This window comes from Microcebus murinus, chromosome 6, assembly GCF_040939455.1.
Source record: "Microcebus murinus isolate Inina chromosome 6, M.murinus_Inina_mat1.0, whole genome shotgun sequence".
Classification (NCBI taxonomy): domain Eukaryota; kingdom Metazoa; phylum Chordata; class Mammalia; order Primates; family Cheirogaleidae; genus Microcebus; species Microcebus murinus.
In genome coordinates, this window is record NC_134109.1 from 41,491,207 (window position 1) to 41,518,165 (window position 26,959).

Sequence of the window (26,959 nt, forward strand, 5' to 3'; positions counted from 1 at the left end):
TTTCAAAGACCATACCATTAAAGACCACATGGAACATAATTTACTCTTTCTGTGATTATTAAACTCTTGGGGATATTCCAGTGCACCAAAGAGAAGAGAGAACAGGAGAATAATCTGAAAAGCAGCTCACTATGCTTTCATGGATATTATGGTACTTAATCTCAAAATGAATCCCATGACATAGATATTATCATTGTTTGATAGAAAAAGAAGCTAAGACTGGAATACAACATGTTCTCAGAGTCATACAGTGGCAGAGCTAGGACTTAAACTCATGTTTCCAAATTTCATCAGCCTCTACCATGAATTTGCATAACTCCAATAAAGTTTCATAGAAATGGATGGAATTTCTGATAAACTAATTTACATGATCTCTATATACAAAACTATAAATCTAAATAGTACTATAGAAAATCATGTTTTAAATGAACATAAAACTAAGAGCTCTGGATATCCAATCTTTCTATGCTTTGTAAAATTAAAAAATCAGCAAAATTAGCCTAGTTAACAGATAAATAATGAGATCAATACTATGATACTATGAAGGGATTTAGGTGATTATTGGTATTAATATCATCAAAAGCACTATCCATTGATATGATAGTGATATAGATATAATCTTCAAAGAAAGTCACAATGAAGACAGACACCACCTCAAGGGGATACTTAAAATCTTTGTAAAATTATTCCTCATTTGTGAGATAGTCCCTGGAAGTAATGAGATTTGAAATGTAGTAGGGTATACCTTTCTCTAAAGTATCACTTCTTAAATCTCACACAAGACTACCATTTCTGCAAAGAAAAAAAAAAAAACCAACTTTTTCTCCAAACCATTTTTGAAGCTTCCAGTGCTTGAATGCAAAGCTAAAGGCTGAAAGCTGTGACATATGAGTATTCAGAACTAAGTTTGGACCCCTCACGGGGTCATACTGATTTGGGTTGGGTTTGACCTTGGACAACCCTTACCATGCATCTCACTTTTTCATCTGTAAAGTGGGAATGATAATATCTGTCAATACAATAAGTTGTGTTCCTTTCCTAGCCTCTAAACACAAGAGTCCCTCATTGTCTGCTTTTATTTATCCTAATTTTTTCCCCTCTATTCTCCGCATAAGGCAAATGGTCAGAGAGGAAATTTGCAGAACTGTTATCAAGAGCAGGTATCATCTGTACATAGTGGAGATAGCTAGCATCACTCATATTCCCAGACTCATCTTAATGTCACTGGATCACGGAAGTTTCTTTTGAGCACTTCCCACCCCACCCCTTAGCAAGTGCTTCTCCGTCTCACATGGCCTTGCGTCTGTTGGAGTTGGCCCTTTCCCACACTGTATTGAATGTGTTTGCTGGCTTTCCACTAGACCATGAGCTCAAATCTTTCATTTTTGAACCCCTGAGACCCAACTAGCTAACTAGCTCCTGATAGAGCTTCCATAAGATTTTGTTGAATAAATGAATAAAAGAATTCCAGTTTTGATCTTCCAGAGCCCTAGGCCTTGAAAATTCAGTATTGTTACTGTGGCTTAGAAGTCATATAGTAATTGCTATGTTCACAGTTACTCTGTTTATATTACCTAGTGAAGAATTTACTTTCAAAGCCTGCTTCCTCCTTCCCCCCCAAATGATTACATCAGAAAGCCTTAACTAGATAAAGGTTTTTAGCACAGTGGGGCAGTCATGCCTGGCTCATTAAGCAGTAGGAACGCATTCAGCAGGAGGGCTAGAATGTTCTAGAGAAAAAATAAATGAGAGACCCCATTCACTACCATTTGCAATTTGTGGGCTTCACCACTTTCTTAAACCCCAGAATAGATTTTGTGCTTAAGGGAGGTGCCTGGAGAGGCAAGAGAATCTTGCAGACGACTCTGCCTCCTCCCCAAGGATTCTGCCATCTGGGATCAGTTGGGGGACTCAGTGACCTCTACTCCTGTTTAATTTCCTAATAGGTACATGAATTCATTAAGCTGAACTTGTTTTTTCCAGCAGGAGAGAAGGCCTCTATGAATGTTGCTTTCAGAGAGCTCTGGCTATTTTGATATGAAAAGAAAATGCTATTAAATTTTCTTAGTAAATGTAGAAGTACAAAGGGGAACTTACTGTGCTCCCAGAGATACATTAAATAGTAATTTGTTGTGAAGTAGAAATGGCTTTGTGTAATCAGGGCTTGCTCTGTTCTTGGGACATATTGCTGTTCAATTTAATAATCATCTTTGCTGCAGTTTTTTGTTTTTTTTTTTTTAAATCTCAGTGGAATATGAAAACAAATATTTATTTCTCACTCACTTCTCATGCTGGTGGATACAGAACGGCTTTGGCTAGGTTCTGCTCATTCCCCACATAGACAGAGAGAACAGCTTCTGTTTGGGATTTTGTATTTTGGTGACAGAGGGGAGGAGCAAGAGAGCTGGTGGGGCGGTGGGGATGCCTCTTGAAGCTTCTTCTGGAAGCTGACATGCCCCACATCCGTTCACGCTTGATTGGAGAAAGCAGGTCACACAGCCAAGGCCAAAGTCTTCGGGGGCTGAGATGTGTAATGCTCTTACGAGGAAGGGGACAGTGCACTCTAGAGAACAGCGTAGCATCCACCAAGTTCGTGAGCGCCCACGTGGACTGGATGGGGGTTCAGGTACACACTGTACCTCGCAGAGCAGAGATGCCAGAGAGAAAGAGGAGCCGGAGTTATCAATCCTTCAAATGATGGCAGAAAAGAAAAACACTGGTGGTTCTACTGTCCGCCTCTTTGGTTTCATCTATCTTTCTTAAGGAGCTGACACTTTTGATTGCTGTTTTATAACCTGATTTCCACACATTTGTATTCTTTTCCTGTTTTCAGCGGACGATGGGACACAGACTCATTCTGAGAACAGCAGCCAAGAAAACAGACTCAAGGCTCGCTGCCTGTCCTGCACGTCTGTGGTTCTGAAGGCCATCTGGGGACTCTTAATCATCTTGTCAGTATCATCGTCTTGGGTTGGAACCACACAGATTGTAAAAATTACTTATAAGAACTTCTATTGCCCATTTTTCATGACTTGGTTTTCAACAAACTGGAACATTATGTTTTTCCCAGTCTATTACTCTGGTCATCTGGCCACTGCTCAAGAAAAGCAATCTCCAATGAAAAAATTCAGGTAGGTTTCATGTTAAATGGTCAATAGGAGATGTTTGAAAATATGTCTAATGCATATTTTTATATCTTGGGTATATAATAAGTTAAGTTCTTTGGGGGAGTGTGGAGAAGCAGGTAACAAAAACTAAAAAGCAGAGTCATCTCTCCCTTAAAAAAATTGTGTCTACCCTGAACTGGTGCTTTTGCATATCTGATCTTATTTCATCATCACTGGTGGCAACATCCACCTTTTAAGGAGGTGTTATTATCCCCAATTTTACACAAGCGGGAACAGGTTCAGAAAATTTAAATGACTCATCCAAGAGCACACACTTATAAATAATGGAACTCAGATTTAATTCCAGATCTATTTGTTTCTGAAAGTCATGTCTCAAAAGAACATTCTAGTGTCTCAGACTCAGGGGGGAAAAAGCTGTATTAATTGGATTAATGGTTATATAAATACTTGTTCAACATTCCTGATACCTGTTACCAAAGCAGATGGAATGACCTGATTTCACGCCATGGGAGGTTTGGCCCTGGGAAACTTGGCTGGCTAGAAGCACATGGCACCTTGACTGTGTCTTCACTAGCTATGGACAGTGGTGGTTGGGCTTACTTGGGAGTCCCGTGGTTCTAGGTTGTTCTGTGCTAATCTTCGTTTCTACAGCCCCCTCTTAGAGAGCTCAGGAAGCTGAGTGGGCTAATGTCATACAACCCTGCACAGCACTCAAGAAAGGCAGCTTGGGGGTCAAAGTACCTTTGTTAGTGAACAGCTCCATGAAAAGAAAAAGCCCAACACTAAGGAATAACTTCCAGGAAGGCTGCTTGGCTCTGATCACCAAGAAAAACAGTAGTGAAGGACCTCAGAGGAGGGCAGATGAGACAGCACAGTTCCCCACACCTACTTATTGCTTCTCAGCAGAATAAATTTGTCTTGCAGGAGCTGAAAGGATCTTTCTTTCTTGCCCCTGTATCTAATGAAAAGGAGAATGACTATTATAATTGGTGCATTATAAGATTGTTGTTAAAAACTTAACAGACCATGAAGAGTTTATCTTCAACTTCCATTTTCTATCCCCAACTTGGAAGTGGTGAAGAAGATTAATATCATACCATGAGTTAATTTTCTATATATGTCTGTGAAAACTCATGATAATTAAAGAAACAAAAAAGAAGTCAGAAAGAATAAATGTTTTCTGGTTTTGGGGAAAGGATAAAGGCCTATATCTATTTGTGATTGATAAAGATATTTTGTATTTGATTCTCATCAAAATAGACATGATCTTGGGGCATAAGTCTTTTTTAAAATGACAGTATTCAATAAGTGATTGCTGGAGAACATGGTTATGAGACCAAAACTGTCCCTGTTTGAAAATACCTGCATATACCCATATAGTGTATATGTTCTACTTGAATGCTTATATAATTTAGACACACATATTGATTAAAAACAATACAAGGTTTAGTATAAGAGTACCTCAAAGCAAGACAAATTATTTTGATTTAAGAAAACTGATTTATAATAAGAGGCTGCTGATAGCAGAGATGTTCCTTTGGGAATGAGCTTCGCCTTTTCCACATCTCTCATGTCAGACTAACTCTGAACTTTGCAAAATCTATGATTTGACAAGACACCTCCACCTATTAGTGTGGGCAGAGTTAAGTTGACCATTTTTAAAATAGAATCAAAGAGTTTTTATTGTCAAGCAGAAAATACTATCTTTGAAGGGAATATTCTCCAGTGGCCCTCTCCATTTGAGAGGTAAAAATTGTCAGAAAATTCTTAGATCCTTGATCTTTTTTCCCCTGCAGACTCATTAACACTATCTGCCAAGACGTTACTCCCAAAGCTCTCATGGCTCAACAAGGGAAAATAGAGTTAGTGTGTAAGACAGGAAATAGGATTTGTCCCATTGTGCCAGGGCCTCTGACTATTTTCCCCTGAATGGTGTGAAAGCATTTTCAGTTTTTCTCTTATCACTAACATCAAAAGAAGTTTCAACAAAGTATCAAATCAAGATAGTAAAGGTTGTCTGTTCAAAAGTAGTTTTTGATGATTCAAAAATTCCATTTATGTACTACCAGGAGAATTCAATGGCCTCAGGTGAATTTGAAATTTAGGAAGAAAAAATTATATACCACAGTATTAACAAGGGTGTTTTTTAGGGGAAAAAAAAATCTCTAGAAAGCATGAAATTAGAGCCAAAGATTTGCCTATGTCAGGCACCTTTGAAAGTGCTTGTTATGCTATTTGACATACAGAAAGGTTTCAATAACGAGTTGCTGCTGTTATAATGATGAGTGCAATTAATTATTAGTGTTTCTCAACTTCTAAGCTTCATTTCAAGCTTTGCCGCCCTTTTAATGCCTCTTGTCCAGAAATTTTGATGTCTTCGACCCAAAGAGAAACCCACTATTATTTGCTTCTCCACAAAAAAATTTTTTTTCAGTTTTCACATTTCTTAGCATTTAAAGCTTAAATAGCATAGGTTTTACCATAGGTTAGCGTAGGTGACCTGGCATTTGGAGGGAGAGCATTTTTAATTCCTGCAACAGCAGTGACAAAGGGGAGAAAGCTGGCAGTGAGAGGAGAAGGGAAAAGAAAGAGGAATAGGGAGGGCACAAACACCTGGAGGCAGGACGAGTCAGGTGAGAGTGGTCTCACTTTGCCTATGAGGCTCTCTCTGTCCCTCTGCATCCACTGGTCCTCCCTGCAGGATTGGAGTGTTCTCTCGCCTGCATCCAAAGTCTTTGCTTGAGACCCTCCACCCAGCTTGATGGTGGGCTCTCTGGGCAGGAAGAACATCACTGGCCAGGGCCAGCGATAAGAAAAAGAAATCCTTTAATCAGAAACGAGGATCTTTATGGTTCTTGATAAATGTACACATATTTTAACCCTTTGCACTCGCTTGCTTTTTTCTCGATTCCTTTATTCTACTCGGGATTTAATTTTTTAAAATACCCCAGATTTTACAAAGCGCAGCAGTAGAACAAAAAACTGGAGTTTCTTTTCATGCAAACTTATTTATTTGGATTTTTTTATGTTTCAAATTATTGATACATTCAAAGAGTAATTTTAATCTCTATAATTTTTGCTAACCATGTCGAGTCACACTCGACATCCGAGAGCAAAGGGTTAAAAGGCATTCAGTGGTTGCAGATGATGAAATAAACCCACAACTCTCAACTATAGCTCTACGCGGCAGCTTTCCCACAGAGCAGATACCTTTAAGGACAGAATACAAACTTTGTGCCCAGCTACTCTGAAAACTGCCACTTGGTCTATGTGTGGCACTGATTCAGAATATCCTGCTGGCTATGGGGCTTGTAGAGAGACTATTCATTTTCCTGTGTGCGTGTGTGTGTGTGTGTGTGTGTGAGCAAGTATAATTTCTGTTTACTTTGCAGAAGGCTCTAGGTTATTTAATCCCTTCGTTGAAATTTTGTCTCTTTCAAGTTAAAATTTACTTTTGAGAAATCTCATTTTCATTTTATGAAAAGCCTTCCTTTTGGATTGTCTCCTACATGAAAGTAAACGAATCACTGTACAAGTCTCTATGTGTGTAATACTTGTCTTTAACCTTCCTAGAATCACTGACCTAAAACTCCCAGCTTTCACAGCTATTTGAAGGCAACCTTTACTATGAGAGTTGATATGTAAGGCCATGCTCCCTGTGTCTAAAGCCTTTATCACTTCCTTATTGTATGTGGACCTTCTGTGGGGTAAGTGACTTCATACATGTGAGGCAGACATTGACTAGAATTGACTTTGATTTGCAATACTTTGAGGCACAATGATTTCTCACCAGTAAAAACTGGAAGAGAAAGTGGTACTAATACTATCTATAGTCATGCAAATAGATTCATTATAAACATGAGCAAATATTAACAACTTGTTGCATTGAACAAGAGTATTTATACTATTTCTGAAAATACAGTGCCCGGCACATGATAGTTGCCTAGTAAATGTTTGAAGGTTCATGCACCAACTGAGTGAAAAAAAGAAAGCTAAATTCTCCCAGTGGTGAGTCTGTTTTCAGTCCACAGTCTTACAGGCACTGTCCTTATACCACTTTCATTATTGCCTGTACTTATCAGTAGCTTAAACATTTTTATTAAGATGGCCCCTCGGGCTAGCCAATTCAATTGGAAATCAAACAAATCAAAGATTTAACTGAAGTGACCATTTTCACACACTGAATTCAGATAATTCCTCTAATATTTCCGAATGTTTATATATAAATACAACCTGCACTTCCTATTTAGATTTTACTATTTGAGGGTTATCACAGAGGCTGTCTTCATTTTTCTGCCTTCAGAATGCTAGCAAAAAAAGAAATCAGACAATTGGGCAGCTATATTAGAAAGAGGAAATAGGCCGGGCATGGTGGCTCATGCCTGTAATCCTCTCACTCTGGGAGGCTGAGGCAGGCAGATTGCTTGAGGTCAGGAGTTCTAAACCAGCCTAAGTGAGACCCGTCTCTACTAAAAATAGAAAGAAATTAATTGACCAACTAAAAAAAAAAATATATATATATATATACACAAAAAATATATATATAAACATATATGGTGGCACATGCCTGTAGTCCCAGCTACTCGGGAGGCTGAGGCAGAAGGATTGCTTGAGCCCAGGAGTTTGAGGTTGCTGTGAGCTAGGCTGATGCCACGGCATTCATTCTAGCCTGGGCAAAAAAGTGAGACTCTGTCTCAAAAAATAAAAAATTTAAAAAAAAAAGAAAAAGAAAGAGGAAATAATGTCTTAGAAATAACAAAATCCCAGGGTGTGGCTTCACGGACATAAGGGTACCTGTCCTATAAGATTCTATGAGTCGTCTGTAGCCTGTTCACACAGTAGCAGCCACCTTGACCCTGTTTCGTGTGCCTGTTGGGAAAGTATCTTCTCCCTCTTCTAATAGCTAATCATGTCAGCAATTACCCATTTCTGTATTTCATCAGGCTCCTCTGAGAGTGTTCAGAACAGCAGAATGGCTGCCCTTGCAATCTCGAGAGAATATCTAGGTAGAAGAGGGCCTAGCTTTGTGCCTGGGGAGATGTGGGCTCATTTCCGAGGAACCCCAAGCATTCCCTGAAGCCTGTAGGTAGCAGGACTGGGTCCGGTATATTCCACAGATGGATGGTGTGCCTTGAGTGTTTGTGCTCTTGCCTGAAAAACGGCTGTGATGAGTTAGACAAGATGTGTCACCGTTAGTAGCTGGATATTAACTTCTTTTTTCTTTCCTAGGGAATGTAGTCGGATTTTTGGTGAAGATGGTCTGACATTGAAGCTCTTTCTTAAAAGAACTGCTCCCTTTTCTATTCTATGGACTTTGACTAATTATCTGTATTTACTGGCTTTAAAGAAGCTGACGGCCACGGATGTCTCTGCTCTGTTCTGTTGTAACAAAGCCTTTGTCTTCTTGCTGTCGTGGATTGTGCTGAAAGACAGGTTCATGGGAGTGAGGGTAATGGTACACTTGATTCAACGCGCGATGCCTCCCTTAATCATAAATCCCTGGTGTCAGGAGGGCTGCTTTGTTTCCTGGAGTTTCTGTAAAACTTTTCCCACTGGTTTTCAGTACAAATTGAAATCGGAAGATGCATTAGGAAGCCCAGGCAGTGACAACATCGTGAAAGGATAAAGAGATTGTTTCCCCTGGTTAGTGAGCTGATTCCAACAAGAGGCATTAAAGCAGACAGAGAAAATAAGTTCTTTTTTTAGAATTAATTTTTAGAATTAATGGTGTGATCAACTCCTTCTGTCCTCAGGAAAGAAGGATCTGAGAAAATTAGCCACAATAAAGATTATGATTTGCCTTTTTCAATCAACATATGTTGAGACAACCCCCTCATGCCCCCCACCAGATGGAGTTAATTAATATTTGGTGTAAGTAGATAGGATTACCAAACAGTAATTAAAGTCACTGGTAATGGCACAATGCTGTTAAAAGTGGCTATATATCTAGTGTGACTAATCTGGAAATGGAACTAAAAGCAACAACTTGTTCTTTTGGGTACAGATCCTTAATTGAACTGCATTAAACTTCCACCAACCACTTCAGTTCTGAGTTTATTCCTTTCAGGATTAACATGGATTTAAAAAAATTATATGTGTGTGTTTGTTCTTAGAAGCCATGAAGATTTAAGGAGCCAGATCTCATGCATATGATCTGGCATTCCACTGTGATGAAAATATTGAGACAACAATTCTTTAGGAGGTACAAATGAATAGCCTTTTCCCAGAGCATTAATAGCAACATTACACAACTTACTTTTCTCTGAAAGATATTTCCATGATTGAGTTTGAAATATATTTTCCTATCAAAATATTGCTCTTGTTGGCAATGATTCCAAGATCCTTGCCCCCCTTCAAAATGCTGAAATTAATGTCTATATTAGAAAGCGAGTTTATGATGGTCATTAACCCTGAAAGATTTTTTATTTAAAAAAAAAGCCAATCAGAAAATTCTGATTGTATCTTGGGAGATGCTGCTCAGAAATTGAGAACCGAAGCTTATTATGAACAGTAAGTAGAAAGCTTTGATAGAAGACAAGATCAGAAACTGTGTGAGTTAATCTGTGATACCATTAAAATACACCAAATGCAATATCACATTCTCCACCGTTTAATCTCAGATTTGTCCCCAAAGGGCTCAGCATCATGTGTTTATACCTGGAGCACTGTCACTGGCTGTCCACTGTCAGGAACCCTGATAAGTCCTTGAGAGCAGGGACCTTTTTTGTAGTGTTTACTGCTCTATTCAGGATGGGCTACATAATTTGTGGGGCCCAGTGCAAAATGAAAATGCAGAGCTTCTGTTTAAAAAATTATTAAAAATTTCGAGATGGCAACAACAGAGCATTAAACCAAGTGTGGGTCTAAGCATGGGATCCTATACATACATAGGTCACACCTTCTGAAGCCACCCCTGCCTCTATTTCCAATGCCTAGAATAATTTGGGGCACCAAGTAGGGGCTTGATAGATTTTTTTTTTTTTGAGACAGAATCTCCCTCTGTTGCCTGGGCTAGAATGCCCTGGCATCAGCCTAGCTCACAGCAACCTCAAACTCCTGGGCTCAAGCGATCCTTCTGCTTCAGCCTCCCAAGTAGCTGGGACTACAGGCATGTACCACCATGCCCGGCTAAATTTTTTTCTATATTTTTTAGTTGGCCAATTAATTTCTTTCTATTTTTAGTAGAGATGGGATCTCACTCTTGCTCGGGCTGATCTCGAACTCCTGACCTTGAGCGATCCGCCTGTCTTGGCCTCCCAGAGTGCTAGGATTACGGGCCTGAGCCACTGTGCCCGGCCCAATATTTGAGTATATAATAAATAAATTCATGCTTGTGACATCTTTTTCGTCATTATTTTTCACCACCATGGACCACTCACAAAGACCTGGAGGGTCTTGTCCGAAGAGAGGACAAGAGAGGAGATTTGGGGGCTTTTTTGTTCTTTCAGTGGCATATGAATACCAAAAGTAAATCAATACATTCACTATTAGGTTTATGAGAAAATGAATTGTATTAGAGCAATTGAATGCATTTAACCATGGACCTCGCTGATGCAAGAGGTTACATTCCAAAAGATATAATGTTTATTTGAGGTCTTTTAGAGGGGGGGAAAAAAAACAGCTGTGCAACTTATATTTAAATCACAGATTTAAGAAATCTGCCTAGAGGCTACTAACCACTGCCATTTTAAATTTGGCAGCTACAGCAGGTTGAATGGTGGCTCCCAAAGAGATCTGCCCACATCCTAATCCCCCGATCCTGTGAATGTGACCTTATTTAGAAAAAGAGTCTCTGCAGATGTTATTAACTTAAGGATCTTGATTGAGCAGAGGAGACCATCCTGGAGTATCTGGTGGGCTCTAAATCCACTAACTAGTGTCCTAAGGAGATACTCGCACAGACTAGATGCACAGAAGAGGAGGAGGCAGTGTGACCACAGAGACAGAGATTGGAGAGATGTGGCCCCAAGCCAGGAACGCCAGCGCAGCCATCAGAAGCTGGAAGAGGCAAGATATCTATCCTCCCCTAGAGATGCCACGATTCCCTGCTGGATTCTCAACTTATGGCCTCCAGAACTGTGAGAGAATATATTTCTGTTGTTTTGAGTCGCCAGGTTTGTGGTAATTTGTTGCAGCAGCCTCAGGGGACAAAGACAGCATCTGTCAGTAATAAGATGTGGTAGAAGGAATGTTAAATGGCCACTAAGTACTTGTGAATAAATACATACAGAATTTAAGACATCATAAATGGCGAAATAGTAAGCATTAGCGTCCGGCGTGCTGGTCAAAGTCAGACATTTTTCTTTATAAGCAGTAGAGTGGGTTTCGCTTCTGACAGTGGAATGTTAGCGTTTAACGCCATGTTCCAGAGGAATGTTAAAGTGTAATTTTAATGATGCCCATTGTCAGGCCCTGGAATGTGAGACGCACCAAAACATATTCAGCATTTTGCCTTTTAACAGCATCAGCAATTCTTCTCCTCCTGAGACATATTGAGAACATGTATAATTAGGTCATTTGAGAAATTAGAGGAGGGCTAACAGAGCACTGACAGCATCAACACGACTCATATTGCTTACATCAATAAATAATCTAAGGCACAGCCCCTCTGGATCTCACCCCACTGGACTACTCTTTAAAAAAAAAAAGTTAAAGGGAAGCTTTCAGTCATCAGATTAACATTTATATTTCTGACTCATGCTAAAGTTTCAGTAGCTTAGAAACAGATATTTGTTGGATTATAATGTTCATTTGTTTGGCCCCAGGAAGGATCATATTTAAGATGAAAAGCTATGGACTTCCCTACTTCTATTTTTTCATAATAAAATAGCACCATGAACAGAATGAAGGATGCTTTAAGTAACATCAGTAAATATGAGTTTATCTGGACCACCAGAGGGCCAGAATTAGTAATGCTCACCTAAAAATGAATTATGTATTATGAATGACTTGTTAATATTTTGTTTCCTTTGAATACTGATTGAATTCTAGATGGAAAGGTAATCTTTTATACATTTAGTTTTCTATTATGAAGTGGTTTCAACCAACTTACTGGTAATCTTTGGTGTGCTAAAAATCCCTTCACCTGACATTTTGGGCTGGATGATTAAAAACAAAGAAAACATTGTAAAAAAAAAAAAAAAGCCCTTTCTTGAGCAATTGCTTACAGCTGATACATGATCATCCCATGGAAATTAATAAACTTCCTGAAAAGATAATACTTTTAATTACAAAAAATGTTGGAAAGTGATAATCTAGTTCTTAAAGCTTTGAAGATGAGTGTTTTCCCATCTTTGAGACCCTTTCATGTTTCATGTTTAGAGAGAAGTCTTAAGTTAACAAGACCCAGAGAAACCACCTTAATAAAAGAAAGTTCTTCCCAAGGGAAATGCATCGCTGCCTGGGACTTTCCTTCTCTATTTTTGGTGTCTGTTTCACGCCAGTGAAACTGGATTATTAGACATTTTTCTTTCATGTCTTGTTCCTCTCTTATTTTTTGTATTATTCATTCAAAGTTTTCTTTCATTTTTAAATTTCCTTGGTGATGTGGAGAAAATTGGTGGTTGGTGAATGGTTCAGCGGACCCCACTTTTCTTAGCAGATTATAAAATGAATTTGGTAGCCACATATTTTCCTGCTATATTTGAGTCCCCTTGCAGTCAGCTTCCCAAACCGTGGGTGTTTCAGAGACCTTCCGAGATTTACCAAGGGCTGACTGGAGTGTGTCAGTTACACTAAATCTTTCATTGCATAACCTGTACTTCTTTGAATTCAAATTGGGCCCATGAGTGCTCTCAAACAGGACACTGGAGCTTGGCTACTATTGATTTGTGCTGATATTGCATATTAAGATAAGATTCGAGATGAGTTTTTGTTTCCGTCTCGCCTTTGGTTGCTGTTCATTCATGTGCAGCACAGAATTCTCCACCTAGAACCTCCATACTTCCTGGGGGAGGCAATGGAGGACGGACAGTGGGACTCATCCCTCTCATCCTCTTGTTGGCAGGACAATGGCTTATAAATACAGCCAAGAGAGGAGAAAGCTGGACTGTGATAGCTCTCAGATTTTCTGCCTACAAGGAATCCATAACCCCTTCAACAACATGCAGTCCATGTGTCTACCCTCCACATACATCCTTCTCTCTTTCTTCCTGGAATTTCTTTCCTTCTTTGCCATCCAGGTCTCCCTTTGAGATCATTTTCAAATGGATTTAATTCAATAGAAAAAAATGGGAATAAGGAGAGGGGGAGTCAAAAGACCAGCACCCCTTGGGTTTGCTGCTGTCTTGGGTATCTGCCCCTCACCACACACACACACACACACACATACACACACATGCGCGCGCACACATGCGCACACACACACACACACACACACACTGCATCTGGACAGTTATAGATCGCCACCCCTCTTTTATCTCTCACATTTCAGCTCTAGTTCAATTTAATTGGATTTGAGTAACAGCGATAGTTCTTCACAGAACCTTAAATTTAACATGTGCAGAAGTTTAAGGATTCAGCATAGCCATGGTTTCTTGAAAATGGACCCTATCTAAATCCATTCATAGAGAGAAGAAGGGTAATCTTTAATGCAGTTCTCATTGGTGAAATTGTTAATGTATGTCCCAAACTCAATTGGTGATCTTTAGTCTTCAAATTGAGCGTAGTCACTGCCAGCAGTGTAGTTTGAGACCTGCATTTCAGGGGCTGCTGTCAGCTTTGAGATTCAAGGGTCCATTGTGAACCAATGAGGCTGCTTCATACTCACCTTCAAGAAACAGAATGAACTTCAAGGCAAAGTAAGGAAATATGTTTGGGTTATAATCACTCATTTAGACCTTTAATATCTTGAGGGAACACCGTAGGAAGAGAAACAATCGACAGTTCATTTCAATGCCTTAGACTCTAAAAAGAACTAGTATTGTTATGTGAATAATAGCTATGGAAACCATCTGTGAGCGGGAAATGTAGTGAATGGGATAGGCTGCTAAACCCTCACAGAGACGCAGAGGGACACAACCCATGTGGTTTTAAGGGCCTGAGCCCAAAGAGGAAAAAGTGAAGATATAAAAAAACAAAAACATCCAAAAGCCAGATACTCCTCTAGTCTTTATCTGTACAAACTAATTCTTGAAAGGTAAAATAAACCTAGCTTTCATGCAGGGTCACAGGTGGTATTTAGCATAGCGAGATCGCCAAATATCTACCTGTCAAGCCCCCTTTGGGCTTGAGGAACAGGCTCAAATGGCCTCACAGTCCTCCTCTGGCCCTGCAAGTTGATACGGGGAGCTCTCTTAGGGCCTGAGCCTGCAGAGGAAGGGAGCTGGCTCTGGAGGTCGTGGCACCCAGCTGGCATGCTGAGACAATGGGCTAAATAAATCCCAGCCCTGGAGGTGCTCACCCCCGGCAGGCACAACTTGATGTGAGGCTAGAGAGGTTTAGAAAGTTAAACATGGAGGAGGCATTGGCAGTTTTATTGTCATTACGGTGGTTAACATTCTCACCCAAACCAGATTCAGATCATGATAATAGTGGCTTTCCCACCTTATTTAGACACTTCTGGTTGGTGAAGAGGCTAGAACTGGAACAGGTTGTCAGGAAAGCCACATTTTCCAGAAGCCAAGAAGCTGGCGCCACTAGATGGTGCATTTTCAGCAGCAGAGTTCCTCACAAGGATGCTAATGTGGCCGAGAAGCATTTTTGTGGTTGTCATCCTGTGAATAAGCACGTATGAGCATTTTTGACATGATATTTTAGGCGCTGGCTTCCTGCAGACACATTTCCAGGGTGCTGAGCCCAAGAAGAGTCGTTTCGTGTTTTTCTATTGAGAAGAAGATAGACCATCAATCCTTCTCTGATGACCGATTAATTCTGGAAGTGCATATGACTCAGATCTGTGCTTGAGTTGTGTGTTCTCTGGGCATTTAAAGAGTATGTACCCTCTACAGTTAAGTCAATGTGGCCAAGCAGAGCTACTCTGGGATCATCCAAAGGGCCACTGTAAATAGGCCTTGCACCTAACACTTCCTTGCATTTTCAAAATTAGCTGAGATCCCTTCTTTTAGTTCCAACTGTATACATAAGAAAGATATTGAAAATTTCTTAAAATATGGCCATAGAGAATTTGTTCTATCAGGTAGTTGGGAAATTTAAATTAAAATGTGGCAAATAATTTAACTTATTTATCCCCCCACCAGGAATGTACTATATAATCTATAAAACATTGCTCCTACCATGAAGAAGATTTTTCTAGCATCTCAAATATTCAGATTTTCATGCCTTTGGAACTTAACTAACAGTATTGTCTGGCCCCTTAAAGTGAAAAAATGCTTCTCTATGTGAAGGCAATTGAAAGAGACACTGGTATAATAGATACGTCGATTTAAGTGGGCCAGGCTAATATTTTCACAAGCACTTGAATATAAGAAGTAATGGAGACCTTTAAGAGGCTCACTAAGATTATAATTTTGAATTGCTGTGAAATTAGGTAATCTTCAGCTATATCAAATGCCTATCTTGAGAAAGTTTATCATAGAAATTTTATATATATATATATATATATATATTATATATATATATATATATTTACTAATGGCTGACTCAGAAAAGGAAGAGTTCCCACCTGTGGTCATATCCTGGGGATAATTGTGTTTAATGTTCGTCATTTTCCAGACAATGTTTTTTGTTTTTGCTTCTGGGTTCTTTAATGGGCTGTTTGTTTGCACAATTGCCTAAACTCATACGTTCTATATGGTAGAATACTTTCAATAATTTTAAATATGAAACAGCACATTGTGTTAAAGTTCATTAGGATTCACACTGTGTTCTGTTAACCTTGTCTTGAAGTAACTACCTATTTATTTAACCAAGAAAATACAGCTGATGTTTTGGCCAAAAGAAAACAAATGTTAATTTAAATTTATTATTTTACAAGTGCAGTCTCAAGAGGAAAATCTATCTGTGCACATGAACAGTTTAACCTCAGAACATTATTTAGACACAAAAACAAATCAGAAAATGCCAGCATCTAATGTCCCTTTTTATTTCTCTGAAATCAGATCACTCAAAGAATTGTTGCAAATTCCTAGCTGAAATATAAATCCCCAAATCAAGGAAAATGATAACCCTCACAGAATTTCTGGGTCTAGATAACCCCCTCACCATGTTTATTTATGAGTCCATTACTTCTTGTTTAGAAAAATTTCCTTGACGTCTCATGGTGTGTGTATTAAATTCTATTCCCTATAGTTTGAGGCAGAGTCTAACTAGAACACATGCCTGGCAGCTTCAGAGAATATGATATTCACTCAGCAAGAAAAACACCTCCCATCAAGCAGCTTCCTGGATAAGGTTTTATGAAGATAGTTTTTCACTGCTGACACATTGGCGTCTGTCCTCAACTACTCCTGCTGTTTTTCATAAAGGACCCTTTGGTCTTGAGCTACTCTGAAACCAGCCAGGCACTTGCTTTTGGTGGTCATTAACAAAAGACTTACTTACGCAGCATCTGAATTCTGTATCATTGGGACCATATTTTGCACTGGACTCCAGCGAGTCTAGTTACACGTTAAAGATCTCCATTTTGTTATGATAAATAACTTACCAATAATGTTCAAAAATTCCAAAAAAATCACACATGGGCAAAAGCTATTACAGAGGAATTTATTTACCTGGGAATACTCAGAACTGAAGCTTAGCAAAATTAATCACCATGCGGGTTTAAATTTCTCACAAATTTTTATCTTGATTTAAAAATCAGTGAGACTGTTTCACAAGGAAATAACATACATATTGTTCCTTATTCTAAGGTTGTTATTTTACTGTTTGCTGCAGCTTTGACATGTTTTTCAGTAGAACCAATCCAAGACAATTAAGGAAACAGATGCAAACCTGCATTTCATTAAGGTAGTGGACTACTGCTCCAAATACACCAAGGATCATGTCAATTTACAGTAAACCATTATGACTTCAGTTGAATTATGAAAATTTTGCTTTATGCTTAAGTTAATGCTCTAGAATAATTAAATAATCATGCAGTGGTTTTCCTTAAAAATGGAATTAATTTGCATGTAAACAAAATGAAGAACCAGCTTCCATTTGACATGCCAAGTGACAGCATAGACTCAACTTGCTCTTGTGTAAATCACTGTGACAGGTTATTCCCTTTTTCTTCCCCTTGGCCTAAATTTTGCCTCTTAGCTATATCAATATTATTTCTCCTTAATCAAGTTCCAGTTATGTGGACATTTTCAGAAACATACTTTGATCCAAAGACCTGATTAAAATGTATGCTAAATTGTTTGGAGAAAAAGAATACAGAATAAATGAAAATGCTTAGCAGTGACTTCCTATTAAATTTATTTCACCAATATGGATGTTAATCTCTAGAAAATTAAGCTAAAATACTAAACCAAAATTACTAGCCCTAATAAAAAGGTCAGTAAAAAATAAAACTACTGGCCCTTAGTTAGAATGTGGGCAGCTTTTTTATATTCTATGCCTGTATTTCTCATGAGCATACTGATTCATTTATAATACTGAGCCTTCCTACATTTGTACAGCAATGTCCAAGAGGTAATTAGGTTTAAAGTAGTACTTAACAACTTTCATGAAGTCTTGAATTGCTTGCTCTGAGATACAGAGGCATCAATTTTTTTCTATTTCTTTGCATTCTATTCGACAGATAGTTGCTGCAATAATGGCCATTACTGGCATCGTCATGATGGCATATGCAGATAATTTCCATGCTGATTCGATCATAGGAGTAGCATTTGCAGTGGGCTCAGCCTCTACATCTGCATTATATAAGGTATGTTATACACTTTCTTTTACTCAACCATCCCTTATAGCTTTGACTTAAGTAATAAAGCAAGAAAGTACAATGAAAAACTTAGTTCAAAAAAAAATTACCGGCCGGGCGCTGTGGCTCACGCCTGTAATCCTAGCTCTTGGGAGGCCGAGGCGGGCGGATTGCTCAAGGTCAGGAGTTCAAAACCAGCCTGAGCAAGAGCGAGACCCCGTCTCTACTATAAATAGAAAGAAATTAATTGGCCAACTGATATATATATAAAAAAATTAGCCGGGCATGGTGGCACATGCCTGTAGTCCCAGCTACCCGGGAGGCTGAGGCAGAAGGATCACTGGAGCCCAGGAGTTTGAGGTTGCTGTGAGCTAGGCTGACGCCACGGCACTCACTCTAGCCTAGGCAACAAAGCGAGACTCTGTCTCAAAAAAAAAAAAAAAAAAAAATTACCTGTGTTAAAATATTAGTAAGTACCATTTATTGAGTACTTGCTATGTGCTAGGCACCTGCCAGAAAATTTTGCCTGGGTTAACACAACCTTATGAGACATAAACACTTATTCTCACTTTCCAGATGAGGAAACTGAGGCTTTGAAAGGTTCAGTAACTTGCCTAAGGTCATACAGCCAGGAAGTGATAGAGCCAAGATTTAAACTGTAGAGCAGCCAACTCCTAAGCCTACGTGCTATGCCCCTGCCCCCCAGTCACCAGGCAGTTATGGCAGGGGTGTCAGAAAGGCTTCTCCTCTTTTTATGTTTCTTTAATTTAACTATCTATGGTCATAATTTTAACTCCAAAGGGGTGTTAGAAATAATGAACAAGCTGTCACTTGAGAGCTTACTGTTTGCTACGTATTAACCCCATGCCACAGGACCTCGTGTGACTAGCAAAATGAAGAACCTCTTTTTCTCTCTGATGGATACTCTGAGTCTGCTATGTATACTCACCATTCTTTCTCCACTGGAGTTCCCTGTCATTAGTGAAAATTCTATTCAGAGACATTGCATCTAACTTCAGAAGCAAGGACTAAGAGAGCAGACCTAAAAGGTTATTTTCCAAAGCACTACTTTTAAAAGCCAACTCTCTGGATGTATTAAATAACTGTTCTGATTTCACCTCTCTTGGTGTTTCAATGAGAAAACACTCTCTGAAAGACAGAAAATACCCCTTTCATCCCTCCTGGATGCCTATTCTGATTATTCACTAACACTAGAGCTCAAAGGGCAGGAAGTCTATTGCCACATTGACATTTCTTGGCCCATTGATTCTGTGTGACAAGCTTGACAAGTGTTCACTCAATGGCCATTAGTGTCTAACTTGCTCCCCAACTGAGATTCCACTAAGATGTCTCATGTGACCAAAGAGTAGCTCATGCTCAAGTCTTTCAAGAGAAAAAAAATACTAAGTTCAGTTGAAATTAAAAGCAGTACCTGGGATTGTATATGACTACAATGGCTACAAAGAGAATTCTTACAGAGACAATTCTCCCAACCAGGCTACAAAATGTATTCATTCTGACAGTGATAATATTTGCTGATGTGCACAAAATCATATCTGCACCATAATTCCAGGCAGAAAAGATCTGCTCCATTCTACATTGTTTGTTAAAGGATTTGTGTAGGGAGAAGAGGGGTTAAGGAGCTGAGAAACATGGACTGTAGACCTGGCTTTATCCCCAGCCTGTTCTGTCAGCCACTTACCTCTACTTGCCATCCTTCCTCTGTACACAGGTTTATAATCCAGGAAAAAAATTGTTTTCAAAATTGTTTTCAAATGTGGGAAATGAACACAATGTTTGTGAAGACCTTTTTATCTCAGAAATAAAATTGCTTATAAATCTAAGACATCATTACTATTTCTTTCAACAACATAATGACAGGGTCCCTCTGTCCAATTTAGTTTTTAGTATCTGTCAAAATAAGGATGAAATGCATCCTATGCTTGAAGAGAAGGACTGATGGCATGTCGATCTTAGAAGATTTTTCTGAGCTTGTCTGTAGTCTTATTTATCATTCACCCTACATCCATCTCAGGTGGTGGCACTTAACACAATTTATCATACCTCAGCAGTTTTCAACACCATAAGGAATTCATTTCATGGCATTTGCTATTTCATGTGAAGGCTGTAGGGTATTTTAATTCCTTATCTCAACAGCCCATTTGGTACCATGAAGACTCAGGGCAAGAAGAAATGGAGAACAAACTCTGAGCCAATTAGTTCACAGTGTAGGTCAATAGAATTCGCCTTTCTGCTCCAGCAGATCCTCTGACTGTGTGTCTGAAGAATTTCTTTCCCATTCCAGGTTTTGTTTAAGATGTTTCTTGGAAGTGCCAACTTTGGTGAAGCTGCACACTTTGTCTCCACCTTGGGCTTCTTCAATTTGATCTTCATCTCCTTCACGCCAGTCATCTTGTATTTCACCAAGGTGGAGCACTGGTCTTCTTTTGCAGCTCTGCCATGGGGCTGTCTCTGTGGGATGGCAGGGCTGTGGCTGGGTAAGTGGCCTCAGATGTTTCCTTCCATTCCCTATGGCATTCAACCTTACCTTTGGATACTTACATTATCATAGTAGGATTATTCTCTTGGGTACCTCTGTGCTCTATTTTCCAAACTTACATTGGTTAATGTCATTGAATGTTTAGAAGGTTCTTTGCAGGCTATTGGTTGATTCGATCAGAGCTGTCCAGTTAGGTGCCTCCCAAGGGCTAAGATCAGAGCTGTCCAGTTAGGTGCCTCCCATGGTGCAGCTGTGGAGGCTCAGGCCCCCACTGGCCTTCAAGCAGCCTCATCCATTCCTCCTGATGTATTGTATGATGCTATTATGTTCCATGTGTGCCATGGTGTGTCAGGCAGAGGCAAGAGAGTAGATGGTGCATTCAAGGAACTCAGAATGGTTCAAAATGATGGGAACACTGGATTCAAGAGGAAGGGAAGGAAGAAAGGAGATGATTTTTAAGGGGGAAGCAGGTCATGAAGGGCCTGGAAATCCATGTGGAAGTGTCAGGATTTAAAATCCACTTAATAATTTGTAAGGCTCACATATGCATATTAGACTGCTCACTCTAGCTGAGTATGCACAATGGCTTTGGGATACGAAGCCCTCAGCAGGTGAGGGAAGGAGGTAGCATGAACTGGGCCCGGTGGTCTTGGCTGAGCAGACTGTGCCTAGTTGGTGCCAGGAAAAAAAGTCACCTGGAGTCCTTTTAATGTCTTCTCTCCCAGCTCCTATAGCTCCGAGGCTGTCTGCTTCACCTGAACTCCAGGCTCCAGCTTTCAAGCTGTGCTGGTGCTGCCACTTGATGTGAGAGGAGCCTGAAAAATAACATGCCTGCTCTTCCCTCAGCAAGCAGTCAAAAAACAGAAGCAACCCAATGATTTGGTGTCTGTTTACTCAGAGTGAAATTATTCTCACTCTGCTCCTCTTTCCACATACCTAAGATCAGCCTCTTCTGCTGGCTCCACATTTTCCCACCACACTCGACCTGCAGGGCATCTGCCAACCCTCAACTGATCTTCTCTCCCGAGCTGATATAAATTGAAACAGTAGCAGCACTGCAATTTCTGGGAGAAAAATGTCTTTATTTTTATTCCCACAAGGGTATTGATTGGGTCATCTTTTTCTACTCTGGCCCAGGCCCTTAAAGGGAGATCTTAAACAGACAGGAAACACTCAAGAGAAAGAAAGGTTAGACATGAATTGTTGGACCCTTGAGTTTCTACTTTTCAAGGCCAAATTGTATGATTATCACTTCTCATAACCTCTGTTAAGTTTAGCAGAAATCAGTAGCAGTGTTTCCATAAGACCAAAGCATTCTCATTAAAAGTGCTTAGATTATTTTCTGGCCAAAAGCAACCACACTGGGAATAAGTATAACTCAAAATTTCACTGACTCTTGGTCCTCCAAGAGTCAAGAGCACCGAACTTCAATCCATCACCAGCTTTTAACCTCTGCCTAGCCCCAACCTACCTTTATAGTGCTATGCACACATGATTTCTACCTTCCTGCAAGGTAGCCCTCCGCCTGTGTATATTCCTTGGCATGTCTGATGCATGCTCCTAAACAAGCCTGCTGAGGCTGGATGGCACCCATGCTAGCTGGACACTGGTGTCCTCCACCAAGCAGCGTGGTCTCCACACTGCACCAGCACTGCAGCTGCTCGACTGGGCCCGCCCCAGTGCACTGCAGAGCTCACCGTGCTGATGCTGTACCATGACAAATCAGGGAGACAGCCTTCCCCTCACTGTTACACACCACAGGGTTTTACAATCTTCAGTGCTCCTATTCCTAAGCTTTTATTTCCATTCCTCTCTTCTCTTCAGGAATCAGATATGGTCTAGATGGGATTAGACTAGGAGACAGGACTGGGAAACATACACCAGTCTTTGCTCTGAGACCCCACGTATCCTGTAACTGTGGCTTAATATTTGCTTAGTTTCACCTTGCCTCACTCCTTCTCTCAGGTTGACTGATCTTCCAGACAGTGCCTTAACCCAAATGCAGGTTGGCCTCATCCACTCACCTGACATGTCCAAATCGCACTTACACTCAGGCTGGGCCCCTGCTATGGATAACACATTGCATCATACTATTTCTTTCCAGAGGTTGTCAAAAGCGAATGTAAGTGTTCCAGCTAAAAAACTAAGATAAACAGACAACACATTTCAGTGAAGCTACTTGGCTGTTGTTATGTGAGAAGGGCTCAGTTCTCCCCAAATACCAATACTTCCACTCAGCCTGCTAAAATATCCAGTTCAGCCAATAAAATGACAGCTGAGGAGTTCAGCAGAGCCTGTGCTGTATTTAATAAATTCCTGATCTGTTAGAACTTGCCACATTTGACTCTCTGAGTCTGCAGAGAGAGTCAAGGTGCTGGAATATTCATTCACAGTTCAGCTTTGCCAAGAAGGAAGAGCAGTTATTAACTTGATAATGGCCTTGATTGCCATTATCACTCTGTGAACATTATAAAGTAGCCCAGGACTTGTGAAAGTCAAACCCATTGTCTCTGACTGCCAAGCACAAGTGACTCTGGTGGGTTTAATTATAGATGACAATGGAAGAATACATATCATCCTAACTGGAGTGGTTCCAGAACTTTCTTTGGTTCTATAGAGATATGGGCAAAATATTTGAGTCATTTTCATAGAGATTTTTTTCTAAATTGAGGATTTTTTATAGTTATTAACATTCATCTCTCTAATGTCGGAAACAAACGTTTGGTGGAACACTACTAAAATAATGCTCTGTAATTAATAATTGCTTTTTCTCTTTGAAAACATGTATTTTTAATAATTTTTGAAGAGGATAAATGATTATTTTAACTAACTTTATATTTAACTAAAGAGGTCCAAAGGTATCAATTAAAGAGCATCAAGCCACAGCTGCAGTTGGTTCTGCGGACCTGCCCTCTGATTACCTGTGCACCAATCAGGATGTGGAAATAGTCCCTGGAATTCAGTGAATTACATTGAACCCACCCTTGATTGCCCATATGATGCTCACCTCAAGAGAGAGGGATAAAACGGGATAAGCCATCAGTGAATAAACCTTCCTTTAGGCAGTAACACTAAGAGCCTTTTAATGTCCAGGAATATGGCATAAAATAGCAAAGGAATAAAGAGGTAAAGCACCGAACTTCAATCCATCACCAGCTTTTAACCTCTGCCTAGCCCCAACCTACCTTTATAGTGCTAAAAAGGAGACGAGCGAATTGATTATTTCACGTCTTTGCATTTGCTCCATACACCTTTGCCAGCCCATTGGCAACCAGGGTGGCAGGGGAGGAACAAAGAATATGACTGATTCAGGCAAGATACACATGCCTCCATCTCCAAACTCAGGGGATTAACTGACCGACGGTGCAGACAGTTTAGAAGTCACGTTTAGCAATGACACCGATTCTTTCACGGTAAGAAGAAAAGAGCCCAGCATGTCAATTCCCCTTCATCCTGGATATGCTCCCTTGTTTTACAGCCTTCAACATCCTGGTGAACGTCGGTGTGGTGCTGACATACCCAATCCTAATCTCCATTGGGACAGTGCTCAGCGTTCCTGGAAATGCAGGTACTGGTGTGACTTGACATTGTAGATTCTGACCCCCACAGGTCTCCCGCCCTTGTTTGTTTGATGCCCTGAGCTGCTCCTTCCAGCAATAGTGAATTATGTCCCTTGCCTGGAAAGATGTTTTTAAATATCATGAAGGTGGCAGACAACAGAATAACTATGCAGCAGATTTAAAATTTGCAGCTACAGAAACACTGTTTTTACTTGGATGTGCTTTTAGAATTAAACACCAAATGTATCATTTGGGTTTCATGTAATCTCCCTGACAACCTAATTTTGTGGTATTTTTAGAGAAAGTCCTATGGAAACAAAAGGCATCCCAGCATAGGACTTTCAACTACGCGTCACTAATGAAAGTGTAGGAGATGAACAGGGTGCTGGCTCCCCATCAGACTATCCATGGGAGTTGCAGAAGCTTCTCCTGGGGGCAGAGCAGGCTGCCCTCTGGAACAGATAGGAGGAAAAAGCAATTTGACTCACTTCAGGGACAAGAGGAGAAGCCATTTTTCCAGGATAATTTTTCCAGTGGAACATGCCAGTGAAACAAGTAATGACAATGGCTTATCTGGATAACTGTATAATCCTCCTAACTGTAAATTCTGTGATTTCAAGTCTTAAGTAGCCACCTTTCTTTCCTGCAGGATAATTGGCAAATGTTTATTGAGCATGTATTATGTGGTCAGGGTAATAAAAAAGACAAGAAAAAAATTACATTGTTGTTCACTTAAGGCGCTTACAATTGAATCTAGAAAAGAAGACCAACCTACATGAAGCAACTGGGAACTCTACAGAGCAATTTATTATTAAATGCCAAACTGTGTGAGACAGACTCCAGGGGCTATAAGATATTCAGAGGAAAGGAATATCAGAGGGGAGTGGAGTTGGCAAGGAGTTCATTCATTCACCCATGGATTCATTCATTCAACAAAGATTCTAGGCAGTTGGCACAGGAACTGGTGATAGATCTTGAATAAGGCACAGTTCCTGTCCTCAGGACCATGTAGCACAGAGAGGGAGACAAAAGGGATTTAGTAATTCTCCAGGGAGAATTCTCCAGCAATTCAGGGAGAATTGCTTTGATAGAGGTATGTACTGAATGCTATTAGGACACAGGGGAGGGACATCCAAGAGCCATCCTGCAAGAAGACTAAACAGAGATATCTAAGGGAGGGTTTAGCTGGATAAACTGGAATGTGAGGAGGGAAGGGAATCCCATGCAAAAAGAACAGCATATATATGACCAACAATTCCACTCTGTGTATATACTCAAAAAATTAAAAACAGGGATTCAAACATATCCTTGCACATGAATGTTCATAGCAGCACCATTTACAATAGCCAAAAAGTGGAAACAACCAAGTGTCTATCAACAGATGAATGGACAAATTGTGATGCATACAATGAAATATTACTTGGCCATGAAAAGAAAGAAAGTACTAACACATGCTACAATATCAATGAACCTCAAAAACATCATGCTAAGTGAAAGAAGCCAGTTACAAAAGGTCACATATTGTGTGATTCTGTTTACATGAAATATCAAGAACATGAAATATTTCATTTATATGAAATTGGTGAATCCACACACAAAAAAAAGCAGATTGGTGGCTGTTAGGGTCTAGGGAGTAGGAGTGAGGGAATTCGGAATAACTTCTTAATAGGAAGGGGATTTTATTTTGAAGTGATGGAGATGTTTTGGAGCCAGATAGAGGCGGTGGTTGCACAGCACTGTGAATGTACTAAATGCCACTAAATTCACTTCGAAATGGCTAATTTTATATTATATAAATTTCACCTCAATTAAACTTTAAAAAACAAGAGATAATACAAAGACCTAGACATGAACAAGTTTGGCTCATTTGAAAAATCTCCAGGGGTGCAATGAAACTGGAGAATGGTGAAGGGAAGCAGAGGAAAAGGATTGAGAGAGAAAACTGGGGAGGTAGTTAAGTCAGATGACATGGGATTTGAATTGAACCTTGAAGGATAAATACGATTTAGAAAGATGGAATTTGGAAAGCAAACATAGAAAGTGACATGGACAAAGGAAACATCAGCTTGAAAGAATAAAGAAGGTTTTTGGGAATCTCTAGAAGTAACAGTGACTTTGGTCACCTGTTTTCAGAGAAACTTAGATGCAGTCGCAGGCTGTAACTGACTTGCTGCTTCTTTCCTAGCTGTGGATCTCCTGAAGCAGGAGGTGATATTCAACGTTGTCCGCCTGGCTGCCACCATCATCATCTGCATCGGGTTTCTGCTGATGCTGCTGCCTGAGGAGTGGGATGAAATTACCCTGAGATTCATCAACAGTCTGAAGGAAAAGAAGAGCGAGGAGCATGTGGAGGACGTGATTGATGCCGGTGTGCACCTGCGAGGCAGAAGCAGAGCCAATGGGACAGTGTCAATACCACTGGCCTAGAGAGGGACACGTGTCGAATGCACGTGCGTGTATATTCTGTGAATATAACAAACTTTTCTCACTACCTGTACACTCAAACGACAGCATTAACTCTGAATTTGGATAAACCATATGTAAAATAATGCCAATAATAAAAGTTTACATTTATATGCTTATCAAGGAACTGGTGTAAATAATCATAATAAAATTTTTTATGAAAACATATTTGTCCTAGGTGTATTTCTTCTGTTTTTTTTTTTCTTAAATCCCCCCAACTCACAAAATTTCCTGGAAATATGAGATTCAATTAAATCATGGACATACCATCTTTTATAGACTGGAACTGAGACGTTTTCATTCAACCAGAGAAAGAGAAAGTTGTTTAATCGGGAAAACATGTGAAAAAAATACACACTTTATATTTATTTAAGTCCAACAAGAGCCTGAACATTTAAAAGCTGGGAAGTCATTAAACAAATATCCACAGAGCATTTTCTACACGCAAAACTTAGACCAGAAACAGTGAAGATGTAAAGATATAGAAGACCCATCTGTACCTTCGATG

General features: G+C 39.8%; 1 protein-coding gene across 1 annotated transcript in view; it reads left to right on the top strand.

Annotated features, from left to right (window-relative positions):
- Nucleotides 1-26,578, top strand: part of SLC35F4 (solute carrier family 35 member F4) — a 222,950-nt gene extending 196,372 nt beyond the window's left edge. The window contains exons 3-8 of the mRNA XM_012785622.2: nt 2,834-3,131; nt 8,358-8,577; nt 17,812-17,937; nt 20,234-20,426; nt 23,907-23,996; nt 26,174-26,578. Of these exons, the coding sequence (XP_012641076.1) occupies nt 2,834-3,131; nt 8,358-8,577; nt 17,812-17,937; nt 20,234-20,426; nt 23,907-23,996; nt 26,174-26,415 (1,169 nt within the window). The 3' untranslated portion in view covers nt 26,416-26,578. The remainder of the gene's footprint in view (nt 1-2,833; nt 3,132-8,357; nt 8,578-17,811; nt 17,938-20,233; nt 20,427-23,906; nt 23,997-26,173) is intronic.
- The last annotated feature ends 381 nt before the right edge of the window (nt 26,579-26,959 follow it).